The 17,749-nt window shown below is 43.0% G+C and overlaps 1 protein-coding gene across 16 annotated transcripts in view; it reads right to left on the reverse strand.

Moving 5' to 3' along the window:
* PLAGL1 (PLAG1 like zinc finger 1) overlaps positions 1-17,749 on the reverse strand; it is a 112,116-nt gene that overhangs the window by 2,581 nt on the left and 91,786 nt on the right. For 10 of the 16 annotated variants that reach the window (XM_055311666.1, XM_055311664.1, XM_055311668.1 and 7 more), the window contains one exon: positions 4,161-4,645. In XM_055311666.1, the coding sequence (XP_055167641.1) occupies positions 4,161-4,312 (152 nt within the window). In that variant the 5' untranslated portion in view covers positions 4,313-4,645. Of the gene's footprint in view, positions 1-145; positions 420-847; positions 2,656-4,160; positions 12,390-17,749 lie in introns of those variants that run through there. The other 6 variants (XM_055311671.1, XM_055311672.1, XM_055311669.1 and 3 more) reach the window with 6 other exon arrangements.

Below are 17,749 nucleotides of genomic sequence, written 5' to 3' on the forward strand. Positions count from 1 at the left end.
TCTACATGAAGATTTCTAAACAAATACATTTAAAAATATGTGATTTTTCAAGAAGGGGTCAAAATGGGTATTCTATAGTTTTGAAAATTCAGTGCTTTCCCAAAAAGTGACCCAATTTACCTTCTACACACAACCCCTTACCCACCTTGTGTCCCCTTCCCAGATTTTAGGTCATTGTTCCTAAGTACAATTCCTGCTTGGTCTTTATTGACTGAGGCAAAAAGTTTAGGCCACAGAAAGAACACTGAAGTCTATCCTTAACCTCAGAGAGTGTTCAGTTGGACCCAGAACGTCAGCCGCCATCTGTGCCCCAAGTCTGAGCCTCATGCTGAAGTCTTGATTCTTCTATTTAGTGCTTTTCTATCAGTTATCTCAGAGGTGTGCAGCCCCTGGCTCCAGAGGCCCCGAAGACAGAATACCTAAAAGAGTTAACTGTCAAAATGGACGTGAAGCAAACTATGTTGTACTTACAAGCCACAAGCTGTAATTATGGATGTTGTTTTGGAAGGAAACATGCAGGACTTGGCGTCGTATATGATGCGCTTACTTATTAAAATGAACCTTTTTAAAGTTTTAAGAATGATGAACTTAGGATCTCCTCATATCACTGCATCTTTAAAAACCCACAGAGTTTAGATTTTAGGAAATCAGTGGAACTAAAACAGAAATGGAACTCTGATGGTTTTCCAGAACTGATTTGTGCTTTACAAATATAAAACAGGTATTTTGAAATTTCAAATCAACAAGATGACAAAGGCTTATCCCGGAAGCTCAAAGAAAAACTCTCAACTGTTGAAGCAGCTTAGCCCTTCTAGAAAAAGTCCTTTTGAATTGCCAATGAAATTACCAGTGACCTCCAGGAAGTAGGCTGGATCATGAAGAACTGGAGACAGGGCTGCACGCCTCTGAGATGCAATTGAACTTGTGGCTTTGGATACAAAAGAATTTCTAACAACTCATTCTGTAAGAAAAGGATTTAAGTCAAAAGTGTACTAATCATACCTTTCACCCAAACTTCTACCCTATATTGTCCATTCCAGATCCCTTTCTAGAGTTAGAATTGGTAAGGGGTCTACACAGTAGCAGCTGTTTTAGAAGCCAGTTCAAAAATACAAAGATGATTTGAGCCAAACTGCCATTTTCTTAAAAATAAAGCAAAACCTTGTATCTCCTGGCTTGCTCCCTTAAAAAATATATATATATAAAGTAGCTGACTACATGCAGGGGATAGAAAGAAAAGGAAGCTCCACCCTTTCCCTCCAGGACATGAGAGCTAACATGCACAGGGATATGTAAAATGGTACAATGTGGAGGGCCAGGAGCCAGTACGTGGGCATCTGAGATGGGAGAGGATGCGGTGGCCCCAGGTTCCACTGTATTGAAATACATTGCAGACGGGGTTTCCAAGCCTCATTAGAGGGCAAACCACCCCATTCTAATACCAGATATCCACAGATACATCATCAGGAATAAATGTGAGGGGGAATGATTTATAGACGTGGCATTTAAGCTATTTTCTATTCGGTCCGGTGCTAGTGAATACACCCCTGGAGTTGTGCCCTGGATTTTCTATTCATGCCTCTCTCTTTCTTTGTGGAAGATTGTGATCTGATTCAATTCCATTTATCACCCATGGACAGATCAATGCCAAGTTAACAACTCTGGAGGGTCCTACTCCTGACTACACAGGAGAAAGGCACAGGTCAACCAACCTCTCCTTGAGCAATAATACCACTTTTCACATTTTACCAGCTGCTGTTCCTCTGAATTTTCTGACTCTCCTTTGTCTGGCACCCAATTCTTCCCCTTTTAATCGATCCCTCACTCATGCAACAGTCCTGATCTAGAACATGATCAGCTTATAGCTGAAATTACTTCAACAACTGGTTTCCTCCCCTCAACTTCTCCTCTTGCCTCACAAGCCACGAAACCACAGGTTTTCAGTCTGTGCTTCAGGCAGCGCCAAGGGTGGCACCTGGGTCATGGCCATGATCTCAGAATCCCTCAGGGGTCACTGCGCACATCAAGCCTGGCCAAATCATCTTTTCTAGCCTTCTGCTGTTTCCACCTGTTTCCCCCGCCTGCCGTACTGGGACCCACATTCTCTTTTCTAGTTAAGCAAGTTATTTTCTCCGACCTCTGCCAATAAAACGGTGCTTGTGTTGCAATGGAGGGACATGGAAGGGAATGCTGCCTGTTGTGAAAATTATAGACAAAAAGCCGAAAGCATCCCCCACCATCTAGCATCCCTTCCATTCTGTTTTAGACCTCTGCTTCAGGCCAGAGAGGCGCCACAAGCTGGCGGCCGTGGTGGGGCAGGCAGTTCTTGCAAAAGCACACTGCTTCCCGTTTAGGCCTCACTTCACACCGTTCACTGGGCAAGTTGTTTCCCTTGCTCAGAACCACCAGCTCCTAAATTAATTGCTTAAGACATCTTCAGTGTGGTCCACCACAGTAATCCCACCTAATTCCTGTCATTTCAATCATCTGGTAGCTCCACTGTCTTCAAATACTCATCTGCTGTATGTGTCTCGGTTTGCATTCACTGTCATCACAGCCTCACTGTGGGGGAACTTCAGCAAACGCTGCTTTCAGTGCTCGGGTAAGAAGAATTACCGCGTACATACAAGAGGCTCGTTGCAAAACAGGAAGGCTCTGCAACAAAATCGGTGCACACAGTAGGCACTCAATACTTATACATTTATGGCAACTACATACTGGCCTCTGTACAGAACCCACTGGAATCTTAAAATACCTATGCATTTATAGCCTTATTTTTAAAACTAGATCCTATCACATCATCAGGACAATGGTATTCTAAAGGGCCAGGAGCCTAATTTATGTGTTTTTAAACCCTTCAGGTGCCTTCCTCCAAGGGCACTCCAGGATTTAAAAATGTGGTCCATGTTAATACCACTCAGAGGGGAATCCTCTCTGGCCAGATTTTGACTCTCACCCGTGGTAGTCTGAAAGTTGAAGCTCTGAAATTCACACCATGAAGATTAAAGGCAAATGACACATTTCTCTTAATCAGGTGTCAAAAGCAGCACACGCTCGTGAGGATTCTGCACGTGTACCTCACACACAGCACACAGCATTCAGATTCAACCACTGTTCTCAAGACTGTCACACAACTGAGCAGTGCTATGTATGCTTTGTCTTTTCTAGGATATAAAAACCTTTGGAGGTAGAAGCTACAGCTCATATATTCATTTCTCTCATGGAAGTGAGCAACTAACAGTCATTCAAGAAATAATTCAAACTAAATGTACTTTTTTTTTTAAAGGACTGATGTGCTAAAACCATGGTTTTTATCCATCTACATATCATGGACACCTCTGAAAATCAATTAAATGCATATATTCAGCACCTGTACACCCAACAGAATTCCACTTGTAAACTGCCGCTAAGTTAAGAAAAGGCTCCAAATGCTGACACTTGGGAGATGCTGCCTCCTCTCCATCCTGTCAGGATCTGGACTGTTAAACATCATACTTCATATCCATCAACTTGCCGCCTTTCTCTCCTCCAAATTACTATGAACCATCTTCCCAATATCCCAGTCAAAATCATTTTTCACTACTTGGACTCAGTAGAATAAATAAACCATCTGGCACAGCGGATAAGGCCTGTTAGGAGTTGCTTCCTTTTTTGCCTCCATTTTGAGCCTCACCCGTTCCTCTTCCACTGCTACCCTCTCTACTTGTGTGCTTTGAGGGCAAGGTTTCAGGCTTCCCCAGAACCTTCTCTCTGTCCACCTCCTGGTCATTCTTTATGTCACAGCCTAGACTACCTTTCTGAGAAGCCTCGCCAGCTCTCATCAAGCTGTGGAGAACAGCTTCCTCCACCTGCATAGCTCTGTCAAAGAACTTACATTGCATTTTACTTGTGTTTGCCTGACTATCTCTCTAGCATGGGTCTTTTCATCTCTCTGTTTTTATGCCTGGCATATCATAGGATCACAGGAAATACTTGTTGAAAGAATGAACTGACGCTACATGCAAAAACTCTCCCAGAAAACCACATTAAACAGTGGCGTGTTAAGGGCTAAAGTGCATCCGCATCCTGCATCCACTTTCCCTTGCAGTGTCTGGTCAGAGGGCTAGCTAAGCCATTTAAAGGTATGTGTAAAAGTGCATACCTTTTCTAGAGCCTCTCACCTCATTAATTTATATCTGGAAATGAAGGCTTTGCCACAGTCTGGCTGCAAGCACTTGTAAGGTCGCTCCCTGGAGTGGGAATAATTGTGGATAGTGAACTTCTCCAGGGTGAGGAACGTCTTGCCACATAATTGGCAGGGATAGGTGGCCATGGGCTTTACTTCTCACACCTTCCTTTTCAGATGCGCTGACCAAATGCTGTGCCATTTAAGCACAAATGGAAGGATGGTGCTGAGCACATCAGCGGAGCCACGGCAGCCTGAACTCCAGACCAGGGGAGAGGCAGTGTCGTGGTCCTGGGCCTGGTTCTACCCAGATATGGGCCTCTCAGTTACCATGAGCTTTGCTTCCTGCTTTCCCACATCCCAATTTATATATGCAGTCTCAGGCTGGGAGGAGAATGTCAGAGGCACAGATGAGGTTCCAGAAGCAGAAAGGTAATCTGCATCACTAGAGCTGGCACATGTTCTGGATCACCAGACCATCTGTGGAAAGAAAAGGAACAGTTTTCTTGGATTAGCCACTTGGAAACAATGCTCTTCCTCCCCTACCAGTTCAGCATCAACTACCCAGAATCAACATGGTTCTTTAAATGGTTCCAGTGTAGGACACAAGTCTCCCTCCTCCCCATGTGCTTCCAGAGGTCCTTCTGCATGTGAGTCCTAAGTGGCGAGGAGGCCAGCACAGTGTTTTGATGGTACATGAAGCACACTTTCCTTTTGACAGAGACAGCTATTTCCATAGACACAGCATTATCTACTTCAGATCATGACTTCAGGTCAGTGTGAGGTTCATTCAACCAATTCAAAGAAGAAGAAAAAAATCTCCCTCATGCATTAGTGGTTTACTGCTACAGAAACAAAAGTCATCTCTGCTTATTCAAACTGTGGGTTATTCCTCTTTGCTCATTGTTAGCAGAGCATACGTTGTTATCACACCTGTTTAAACTTCCACGGGATGAGATGAAATAATTTGTATACATCCAAGTTAATTTGTTTGTAAGGTTACCATGCTGAAGGTCTCAACTCTGGTGTCAACAAAATGTGAATAAAGCCAGTTTAGTTCACTGATGCGGTGCCTTTGGAGGGGAGACAAAATATTCCCACGGAAACAATGGTGGCTGGGCTGTGGTCAGAGGTGTAGGTATAGCATCCTCTAGTGAATTGTTCTCCTAATCTCTTCTCCTTTGTTTATGGGGACATTTCCTCATTCCGCAGCCCCACCCCGGAGGGCCACTTTGAGGAGGTGGGCCTGCTTTTTCCTCCAGCTTCAACCTGTCTCAAACCAAAACTGCCACCACACTTCCAACCCAGGCAAGTCACCCAAACCCAGGCTCTTCTTTTTCTACCAGTGAACCATCGTGTGAAGAGGCTGAAGAGTCTCTGGCAGTCCTGAACAATGCAGAAAACCCCTGTGACTCCCTAGAATCCTGGACTTTTCTAGAGAGAGTAATTCTCAGGCAAGTGGATGCTAACCTTTCAAGTGCCAATACTCAAAAAGAAAAAAAAAAGAGTACTATATATTTACATTAAACACACTAGAGTAGCTTCTGTACGCAGGCCAGCCTTTTCTGAGCCTTGCCAAGTAAGCAGAGCACTCACGGGTAAAGGGAGCAATCACAGCAGGTCTTCAAGTGCTTGTTTCCTGTAGACATTCATTTACTGTCCAGTCTTTAGAGGTGCTCTTTATTGTTAAAAGTTCATTTTTACTTACCTTTTCACGGTTACTTTCAGATCAGAAAGCTGGAGTCTGGTGAAATTTTACTGTCACAATAGCTTAAGCATCTTTAAACGTACCCCCTCACAGCACATGTACACAGGAAAACAGACATTCCTTTTGGAATGGGCAAAAACTGCAGCAAACTTCTTGTGCTCCTCATCAACTAGCTCAGATGTGTTTAGCGTCCAGAGTTAAGGAGCCAGCAGCAGGCAGACAGCCCTCACCATCCTGCCCCACCTGCCTGGAACTCTCAGAGCCGATGTGCGCACTCTGACCTGCAGCTTCAGCTCTGATCCAAGGCTGGCGACATGGGTGTTCTCAGCCAGCATCTTGGCACCAAACTTTCCTTCTGATGGCAGCACACACATCCCTTGTTCCTCTGTCACCAAGTGTGACTTGAACCGAGATCATTATCCCCAACTCCTCGTTCCCTCCTAGTACTGCAGTTCATGCCCGAGGCCCTCCTCTGAGACATCCCCAACAACTGTGGCCATAGACCAAATGACTCCTTCCAGGAATGCTATTCTGTGTGGCCGAGTTTCTGCTGCCAGGTCTCATGATGTGTCCTACTTCTCATCCAGCTTAAGTCTGGCCGTAATACTGGTCCAGCTATAAAAGTCCCACAATTTATCATTGTCATTAAATGCATTCACTTGAAATTTGTGTTCTTTCCAGGTCTATCCAAAAAGCTGAAAATGTACACACAGTATGAAATCTGAAATTTATCTTTTCCTTGTTCTCATTATAGCTGAACTCAGAATAACACCAGGCCCTCAGGAGAACTGGTGTGGTGGTGGGGGATTTCTTTCCCACCAACCCCCTGAATACACTTCTTTCAACTCTGCTCACTAAATTCATTCTCCCCACTCTTGCTTTAGGAGAGATGACCAGTATGTCCAAGAGAACTTTCTGTGATGACGGAAATGTCATACACATGACGGCAACTGAACACTCAAAGTGTGACCCTGAGAAACTGAAATTATTGTTAAAATAGCCCCATGTGGCTAGTGGCTGCTATACTAGGTAGCATAGCTCAGTTTCACACTCAAGAGAGAGGAGGGCAAGGTTCTGCTTTCCTTCAGACACAACTGCACTGCTGATTCACTCTCAGGTGTTTCCCTGAAGCGTGGGAGGGGTTTACGTAGAACAGGTCACTTGTTCTATGAATACCGTGGAAAGATGCCCCAGTTCAAATTCTAGTTTGTCCATTTGTTAGCTACATCTTGAGTGTGTTTCCTCATTTGTGACACCACCTGATGCATATAATGGGCTGTTGGGGGGAACCAGCTGGAACAGCAGGGATCTGAAATACGTGGATAATCTTAAAACACACCACACAAATATAGGTTGTTTATGAAACACTGAGATTAAAAGTAGAAGCCATCAGCTGCACAACTGGCACAGGGTTCTAGCCACTCAGCTATGGATACGAGGCAAACAACACACATGTTCCCTCCCTCTACATAACCCACCATCCGTTTTTCACAGTGGGAATAATTCATAGTAGTCTGGAAAACACATATACTCACACATGCAGAAAAGACCTATGACACTGCAAGTAAAAACTAGCATTCTTTGTTTCTCAACAGGTATCAACTTTGGCTGATGGAAAAAGTAAGATCTATTCAACTGAAACTTAAAAAAAAAAAAAGCACTAAATAAATTTTTCCCAGATCCTCTTTCCAGCTACCAAAGTTCAACAGTCATGAACATCATTACCTGCATTTTCCTTGACCCTTCAAAGATGGTAGGTATATAATCAGCGACTTTTAGACTTGGCATATTTTATTTAAACGTGACACCTATTTCCTCTCTGTGTTCCTATGGAACTTTTAAAGAAAAAATGTCACTTAAACATTTTTATCCATAGTTCATTCATGAATGTCTTTTCCCAAGACTTTGTATGTTTTAGGTCTATGTGTTAAATACACCTAGCCTAACACTAAGTGCAAAGTTGGTCCTCAAATGTTGAGCTGAATTAATTATATGATAATGAACATTCTTTAATTTCTTCAGAAAGTTTTTAATGATGAATTCAAATTCACAAATGGTTTTGATATTTCATTCACCACGACTGTGTATTTCATTAATGTGGACCTTCAAATATAAATATTTACACTGTTTTCATGATGTTATCACAAACTCCTATAAAAATAGTCTTTCTCAACAGACTACAAATTCATTGTGGCTGAGGATCAAAGCTCAGCTATTTTTAAAAAAATAAACCGTGTGGATAATACAACGTCCCCCATCACCATGTACATGACCAGTACTGGCTGGTTGCCGCTGATTCCAATCTTTGGTTGAAACCTGATGCGCTTTCTGGCCACATCCTTAAAACAGACTTGTGATTAACTTTCTATTATCTGGCAAGCCATCAACAATCCTAACAGAGAACTGACAAAGGGATGGTCCTGATGATAATCCGTCTATTCTGTGACTTGACATATAGATTGCATTTGAGTCTTAAATATGGTAATATTTCAACACCTGTCACCCTGGAGAGATAGTTAAGTCTTCCCCCAAAACATCTCAGGACATAATTTTCAATCCCCTTGATTCTAAAAATACTGAGTGAGTGATACAGATCTGCCAGTATGCCAAAGAAGGCTTGTGCCATCTGCTTCATTCTGTTCATGCTGATTATTTTGGGGATGAGGGAGGATCAGATTGGAATAAGAACATATATATATGGCAACAGCGAGGAAAGACTGTGTTCCCTGAGAGCGGGTGGTAGATGATGGTAGAGGTCAGAGCACAAGTGTAGTTCTAGGATGTCCCTAGTGCTGCATAACACAATCATCTAATGGGGGACGACAAATGTTCTACAACATTCTCAAAATAAACTATGACTTCTGGCTTCTATTTCCATTGTGCCCAGTGACACAATGCAAGGCCCATTTTTGAGAGGAAACTGAATTTCCATTTTTAATCTTCCAGCATGGGTACTCTAAGCTTTTTTTTTTTTTTTAACTCCATTCATCACCATTCCTAGTGGGTAAGAAGGTTCTGCTCCAAACCTTCTCCTGTGCCTCATATTCCCATAACTTGGGACTGTTTTCACATAAATATGTCAAAACCAGTTTTAAAAGGGCATCAAGTTTCTGTTTTCTTCTTACACTCACAAAATATGAAATAGACAATCATGGAGCGGGGTGGGTGGAAATTCATTGCTTATTTGTCTCTAGGAGCCCTCAGAGAGGGTCCTTCTCTTAGGATCAGTTCTTTGAAGGACTTTGGTAGCAAGTTTCTAACATCAACAAAAAAACTATCCAGAAACATCAACAAGATGAAGAAGATTCTCAGAACCTCTATGTTATTATTTCTTATTACACACATGCATTATAAAATTTGGTAGGTATTGTATCTGAGCAAGTATGGCAGAAGAGTGGGGGCTCAGTATATGGTCTAATCAGCAAAACAGGTGCTCATGGGGCAGGACTAACTTGGTTGAGGATAACAGATGTGAGGCCTTGATAAGTACCTTACCAGATGGCCGTGGCTGGGTTTTCACTCTTAACTTAGAACAGGGGTTCGTAAGTGGCTGTGAATTCTCTGAAATTCTGTAAAAGACGAGGAGGCATGTATACTGGAGTTCTTATGGGGAGAGGGACCAAAGCTTTCTTCAGATTTGCTAAGGATTCCAAGATTCAAACAGGTTAAAGGCACTGACTTAGATGAAAACAGGAAAAAAAATCCCTTTGTGCTATCAACTCTTTGTTCACAAAGTCATTGATATTTCCTAATCCATGGGCCATATATTTTGTGTTTCAATCACTGCATCAGATTAAAGCAAAAGAAAAACAAAGTTTTATAATAACGTCCTTTTAGAAATTCAAGCAGTTAACAACTTGTACAAATTTCATTTCAAATATGGCTACGGGGTCGGGGGGGAGTGGCTGGCTGGCTCATTTTGGTAGAACATGTGACTGTTGGTCTCGAGGGTCATGATTATGAGCCCCACGTTAGGTGCAGAGGTGACTTAAAATTTTTTAAAAATTAAAAAATAGATTTAAAAAATATGGCTACAGAAGAGAACTCAACTATCATGTAAGATAAGCCTACCTGCTGCCTAGAAGAGGGCAGGCTGCCCCCAAGATCATGGGAGTTCATTTGTCGGCACCTTTAAAATCTTTTATATGAAAAATGTCTGTGTGTGTGTGTGTGTGTATTTATCCTCAATAAAGTATTAAGACAGCATCACTAAAATCCATTAACGCCCAACTGGCAGCCGGTGAGGCCAGCCCCTTGCCACTGCTGCACACCTCCTTCCTACCAAGGCCTGAGGGCAGGCCACTTGCTAGTTCTTTAAGGAGCCACGTTCTGTCAAGACCATGCTTCCCCATCATGCACCCTCCTAGGATAGCCTGCTGCCCACTGCCCACCCGGCAAACTCCTGCTTCGCCCTCTCATTCCCTGGCAGAGGACTGAACTCCTTCCCCACTTGGGGAGATGGTGAGTGTGGGACAAGGGACTAGAAGTCCAGCTGAAACCTTGGGGGCTTGGGCTAAACACGAGGGAAAAGTAGCTCACAGAAAACCAAACTAGATTTGTTTAGGGAGATTCTACCTCCACCAAAGTCCTCCTGGGTTCCTCCAGACCTACTCCTCTACAGCCTATGAGTCATCTCCAGCTTAGTGCCTGAAACCACTGGCCTCCTTCGGTGGGCAGCACTGACTCCCTTGGCCTGGGCTCTGCTCTGTGGAGAACCACCACCTGCTGAACCACAGGGTTTGCTGCCTACTGACTTTTAAATTGTTATCGTAAGAGACTTAACTTTGTTAAGTCAGTGACTAAGCTCTTATTTTCCTCAAAACAAGGCCTAAAATACACAAAGCTGAAGTGACTTATTTATCTAATATTCAGAGAGAAAATTAATGAGAAAGCTCTCTGGTTGATTAGACCACAGCTTTAGAACATCAAATCTATGCACTAGACAGAAAATGTCAATAAGGACAGGGTGCGAACTTTCTATTTACAGACAATTGAGTAAAATCTAGTTAAAGATGGCAAATTGAATAAAATGTAGCTCCAATCTCTCCTGAACCCTACTAAAAGAGTATTAATTCGATTTTTCAAAAACACAGCCTAAGATAACAGGAGAGGAAAAAAACTGCAACAAAATGTTGGGAGCTGGAAAGCAGGTAAACAAGCAGTAACTGGCTTTGCAGTCCTCAGAAAGCTCAAATCTAAGCCAGTAATGAAAAGCTATGAAGCAATCTGATTTACCCTGCAGAACCCATCAGAGTCTGAGAAATATGGGCACTAAGTAACTCTGGACGGGGGAGTGAGAACAGAAAAGAGTGGAAAGTTTTGTTGGTGAAGCACTCGGCCCTCTGACCCCTCCCGGTAGAGAGTATGGGGGTGGGGCACCCTGCTGAAACCAGGGTCTTCAGTGAAGTTTGTATACTTGCCCTATCTGGCCATCGGAACACGGGCAAACAGGCCTAGCCCCTACAGGAGAATGGAGTCTTCTCTGGTAAAGCTGACCTCCAGCCCAAGAGAAAAGAGGTAATTATAAGGGCAAATGGCAGTACCTGGGTTTATCTGCATTAACTCACGACAAGCCCTATTTCAGTACAGAAAGCTTCCAACAGCTTTCTAGTGGCTCCACTCATAAGTCAGCTGACTGTTGAGGATCACCAGAAATCAGAAGAAAGCATCTAATAAGAAAAACAGAATAAATAGAAAAAAGCAGCTAGAACAAAGATGACGACTCTATGGGGAAAAGAAAACTTCAGAAACAACTATAAATACCCTAAGAGAGATCCCTAAAAGAACTGTAAATACACACACAGAGATTTTTTTAAGAAAACAGGAAAAAAAAGGGGGGAGGGGGGAGTCTGGGTAGCTCAGTGGTTGAGTGTCTGCCTTTGGCTCAGGGTGTGATCCCAGGGTCCTGGGATTGAGTCCCATATCAGGGAGCCTGCTTCTCCCTCTGTCTATGTGTCTCTGCCTCGCTCTGTGTCTCTTTCATGAATAAATAAATAAAATCTTAAAAAAACAAAAACAAAAACAAGAAAACAACAGAAAAGGCAGTAGCAAGGGCAAGACCTCAGGAGCAGGGGCAGGGGTAGGGATCTGAGTCAAACTCCCTATGGGAGCATGAGCATCTGAGAATATTTGGAAACTCCGCTGATGATTCTAAGGCACCTTTGTTTGCCAATGTGGCTTCTTTTGAGGGAACCTGCTATTTTTACGTGTTTGCTCCTCCTAATGCTCCCTAGTGATTAACATCATGAAGCAACCTTTTATAAACTAGCTAATATAACCCAGAGACTAACAATAAAATCATTCATAGGTTAAATGGTCAAAAATGCACTGCTAAACAAAAAAACAGAGAAGAGGTAATTTGTTAAGCTAATGAAACAGCTATCTTCATTATATGATAAAGGTATCTATTAAACACAGCACCTTGTTAAATATTTGTACTAGAATAGACCTAAAATAAAGCTATAAAAAGAGATGAAAGATACAAAATTGGAAGGGAATTAATCTTTCATTATTTATACATGATTGTCTACACAGAAAACTCCAAAGAATCCACACACAGAATAACAAAATTAGAAAGTTTGGCAAGATAGTTCTAAAAATCAAAATACAAAATAAGTATTTCTAAATGCCAATAGAGGAATGTAATTAAAAATACCATATACATTTGTGACAAAATAAATATATCTAGAAATAAATCTAACACAAAGTTACCATACACTTACAGAGAAATTTTTAAACTATACTGAAAGACAGTACAGAAGGCCTAAATAAATGGAGAAATATACCATGTTCATGAATAGGGAAATACAGATAGAATTATTTTAACATCGACCGTTGTTTCCGTATTTATATATTAATTCAATGAAGTACTAATAAAAATTCAACAGGGTTCTTTGATAGAACCCTAATCATTCTAAATTTTACATGGAGAAGAAAAAGTCCAAGGAGAGCCAAGAACTTCCCAGTCCTCTTGGATCATACTCATCATCATACAAAAAGACCATGGTATCTCCCAAAGAAGAAAAAGGTAAGAGATAATAGATTAATAGATAAAAGTTTTGTTTTATTTTAAAGCTACTGTAATTCAGGCAGTATGACATACTGAGGCACAGGATTAGACAAGTGGACCAATGGAGTAGAATGAATAGCCAAGAAACAGACCCACCCTTGTATGGAAACAATATATGATGGGGCTTGGACAGCAATCACTGGGGAGAGAATAAACTACTTAATAATTGATTATCTAATTATTAAGAAAATAAGGAAATTGGATTCCCATCATGCATCATATATAAAAATTCTAGCCAGATTACAGGCTTAATGTTTAAAATAAAACTTTAAATCAGGCAAGAATTTTTTATTTTTTTTAATTTTTTTAAAAGATTTTATTTATTTATGAGAGACACAGAGAGAGAGGCAGAGACACAGACAGAGGGAGAAGCAGGCCCTATGCAGGAAGCCTGATGTGGGACTCGATCCCAGGACTCCAGGATCATGCCCTGAGCCAAAGGCAGACAGACGCTCAACCACTGAGCCACCCAGGCGTCCCCAGGTAAGAATTTTTTAAAAAGGCATTTCATAGAAGGGGAAACTCAGACAATTAATACACAAATGAAAATATGCACAATTTTATCCAGGTGAGATTTCTTGGTCCATCAGTAAAACAATTTCCCTATACTCTTCTACTCAATGGGCCTTCCTTCCCTCTTCATTCTACTTGGCTGGCAAAGCCACAATCCTGATTAACCTATTTAATCCCTGACCAACCCCACCTTAACTCTTGGCACTTCTTATGCCCCCTTTCCATGCCCCCCCCCCTTTGTCACATACTTACCACATCTGACATTTTGTTTTTTTTTTTATTTTTTTTAAGATTTTATTTATTTATTCATGACAGAGAGAGAAAGAGAGAGAGAGGCAGAGACACAGGCAGAGGGAGAAGCAGGCTCCATGCAGGGAGCCTGATGTGGGACTCCGTCCCGGGTCTCCAGGATCACACCCCGGGCTGAAGGTGGCGCTAAACCACTGGGCCACCGGGGCGGCCCTCTGTTTTATTTTTTAATACCCACCCACCCACAAAAACACACTGGAATGAAATTCAATTTTTAAACCAATCCTGTTGGCAAAAAATTAGAAAATTGAGCAAAACTGAGTAATACCTCATGAAAGTGAAAAAGACAATATACAAGCCTGGAGCCATGGACAGGTTATGTGCTTTCAAAGATGCTCTTCCTTAGGATTTATCAGATATAATTAAATCGCTCTACAAAGATTTATGAATGGGGAAAAAGTGAAAATAATTATCAAAATTCAAGGTGGGTAAGGAATACAGATGTTTAAGGTGTGATCATCTCTTGCTTGAGAGATCGAGAGGTTTCATGGAGAAGCCAAAATTAAAGCTGAGCCTGCAGGTCTACCTGGTGTTTAAGTGGGGAGGTGGTCTATTTCAGATCAAGGGAATGAAACAGCATAGAATACTTGAAAATATGTAGCGCAGTAGGACTGGAACATGATGCAAATACGGGGGCACTGTGGATAAACAGGCCAGAGAGGGAGGCAAAGGCCATATCATGAAGGTTCAAGGATATACTGCTTCATTCTACCATGGTAAGGTGGATTTTGTTGTTGTAATACTTTAGTAGATTGACTAACCTAGTTAAGGCTAGCCATTAATTGGGTTTATGTGTCAGAGCAAGTGAAGGAGGTAGAAAGAAAGGGGTAGAAGGAAGAAGACAACAAAACACTGTCTTCTCCACAGGAATGTGAAGAAATGATGGGAAGGGCATATGTATAGGGATCTAAGTCTCAAGAAGCAAGGACAACCCAGGACTGATACTAAAGAGCTGGGGAACAGGAATCCATTATAAGCAATGGGTTTGTCATCAGATCATACTTTGTGATAGTAATTATGGCAGAGATATGTAAGATATACTGGAGAGTGGTGAGACTAGAGGTAGTGAGAACACTTTGGCTTCTGCCACTTCTCAGAAGAGGTAACAGTGACATGGAAAGAAGAGAGGGCAGGTTGAAATGATACTTTGTAAACAGACTAGTTAGATTAGGATTCAGGTTAGGTCATAGAAGAGAGTTGACTATGGTGGCAGAGAAAGAAAGGAAGGTGGAATCCCAGAAGAAAAGTCCAGCCAAACATACACATGAGGAGCTTAGTCTTAGGCCCGTTATCCTAGCACAGGGGTCATGCTACCGCTACCGCTCTCCCTGTCGCTCGATTTTAGTAGATGTGCTCTGCCAAGGCGAGCACTAGTTTTAGACATGTTCAATCTAATGGTGCCTCATCGACACTGAAGCCAGTGAGGAGACCTATGCATGAAGGAGATGCTGAGGCTCTTTTCTAGACCAAGTACAGCTATGAACCCTTTGGCTGGAGGGAAGTGGATACCATTCTGAATTTGGCTTCTGTGAGGACTTTGTAAGTTACTCAGAGCTCTACATGGGTGGCCTCAGATCCTGTCATTAAGCCCACTTACTCAACCTTGATCACCAATGTTTGTCCTTCCCAGTGTCATTTGGTAAAGTAGGTTGTCCTGGGGGCAAGGAGGACTTTTTTTTCTTTATGGCAGGTTGTAACTAGACTGATCTTCCCTTAGGATATCTATTCTGCACTGCAGAACAGGGCGGAAGCAGGCTTGTGGGGACATGTAATTCTTAGATGTTCCAAGGGCAGAAGAAGCCTTCTGCTGCTAAATTCCCCCACTTCCTCTAGGATAAGGGAGTATAGTGACAAGTCTACGATAAAAATAAGCAAAATGAGAATTAAATTTGCATGAAAAAACTTGATGTTTCAAAATAATTTCTAGATGGTTACAGTATGAAACAGGACCCCAACACCTCAATATCCCTGTTTGGTTCCCAGTCTAGTGGGAAAAAGTAGGCTTTTTACCGCGGGAACCTTTCTTTGTTACAATGTCTTTAGCAGACTGAAGAGCTATCTAATCTATTTAAGAGTCTAGGTGAACCACTGTGACTCTACATGGACAGGGGTGAGAATGGACAGGGGTGAGAAAGGTGGGAAGAGAAGAGGTAGGAGAGTGCACTTCTAGAGCGCTATCTCAACTGAAACAGGAGGAAGCTTTAAGGAGCAATGGAAAAGGCAGAAGACCAGGAACACGAGCCTCAAAGAGCCACGGAAGACTAAGAGAAGCCACTACGCAGGGGGAAAGACTGCTGACAAGGGAGCCAGGCTCCATCACGGTGGAGGCTCCTCCCTGATGCAGATCTGTAAGCACCCCCACCTGCACAGAGTAAAGCAGAGAGGTTCCCCAGACAGGGCCACAGCACCGCCCCAAAATGGGTCACACAGCATGATGCTGAAATCTTCCGCTCCCTTCCTCTCCCCACCACCTATGTGATATATTTAAATACAGACATTTAGGAAGAATATCCAATGTCCACAAATAAGCAAAATAGACATGTGCTTCCAGAGAGGCAAGTGTGAAGTCCAGGGCTGGTTCTCACGCTGAGACAGACAGACCTGGTCTCATGAAGACCATTAATGGACTGCAGGTAGCATGGTGGGCATGTAGGGCAGAGACAGTCCTGAAATCCACACGAGAGCCTCTGGTATTAGGAGAAGATTTTCTAGTCATTAAAGTCAGTGATGGGAACTATTCTTTTGTGACAGCTGAAAATAGATCCCCCTCCTCCCTCCCAACAAGCCCTCTGCAACTGGCCTTTTGGCCCTTTTAGGCTATGCTTCTATAGCTGACAGCCAGTGATCTCTTTTCCTGGGTCTCGGAGAGTAGGGCGCGGAGGGCCCAAACTCACCTAATTAGTGGCCGGGCCTATTGTCCTAATACAGTTACCATTCTAGGGAAAAGAAAAGCCTGGTTCCTTCCCAGGAAGTGTGTGAGGGTAAAGACTCGTACTAAGGAAAGAAAGAAAAAAAGCTTACGAGTCACACTGGTGACGGGAAGCCAGATTTCATGAGTTAAAAATCTCTTGAGGGAAACATAAAAGCTACAGAAGGTCTAGAAAAGATGCCCAAGACTTGGACAGACTGATTCTGAAACAACAGCATCTCCAAATAAATAGAAAAAGGCCCACAAACAGGTAACACTATGTCAGTAAAGTATCTCTGGGTGGCAGAATGAGAGAGGACTTCGGTTCTTCCTTTCTGAAAGGCTGTACTTTCTAAATTGTGATACTGGCCACCGAGGTGAGTCTCGGCACACCAGGTGGGCGTGGTGTACTTCAGGCAGAGAGAAGAACAGGTGAAAGCAGCGACCCCGCAGCGGTACAGGGTGGCACAGGGTGGTGCAGGGGGACGCAGGGGGGCTCAGGGCAATGTGGGGCACCAGGAGACGTCCTATGGGCAAAGCCAGCAGGAAGGCAGGTGTGAGGCCAGGGGAGGAGCGGGAGATGGGCCTGGGAAGGAGGTGGTGCCTGAGCAGCAGGCAGAGGAATCTGGGCTATCCTGCAGGTTGCAGGGGGCCAGTGAAAGTGAGGACGCTTCCATCAACAGATTCCTTTACACAGGAGCAAAGTTACAAGTACTCACTTATCCCTCCTCCAGGACAACTTCCTGACCCTGAGGGAACAGCAGATTCAGAAGTACTGTTCTGAAACTCTACATGGTTCTTTTTCACATGATGAGCCTGATACCAAATCTCATTACCCAAATGGACCCAAATATAATGGGCAATTGGTATATGACAACTTACATTCTTTTCTTCTCTAAGTTTTTCCAACAAATAAGCATCCAGAATTCAGTTTACTATGAACTACTTAAGAGAATGGGATCCCTGGGTGGCTCAGCAGTTTAGCACCTGCCTTCGTCCCAGGGCGTGATCCTGGAGACCCGGATGGAGTCCCGCGTCAGGCTCCCTGCGTGGAGCCTGCTTCTCCTTCTGCCTGTC

Source organism: Nyctereutes procyonoides, unplaced genomic scaffold (genome assembly GCF_905146905.1).
Source record: "Nyctereutes procyonoides isolate TBG_1078 unplaced genomic scaffold, NYPRO_anot_genome, whole genome shotgun sequence".
NCBI lineage: Eukaryota > Metazoa > Chordata > Mammalia > Carnivora > Canidae > Nyctereutes > Nyctereutes procyonoides.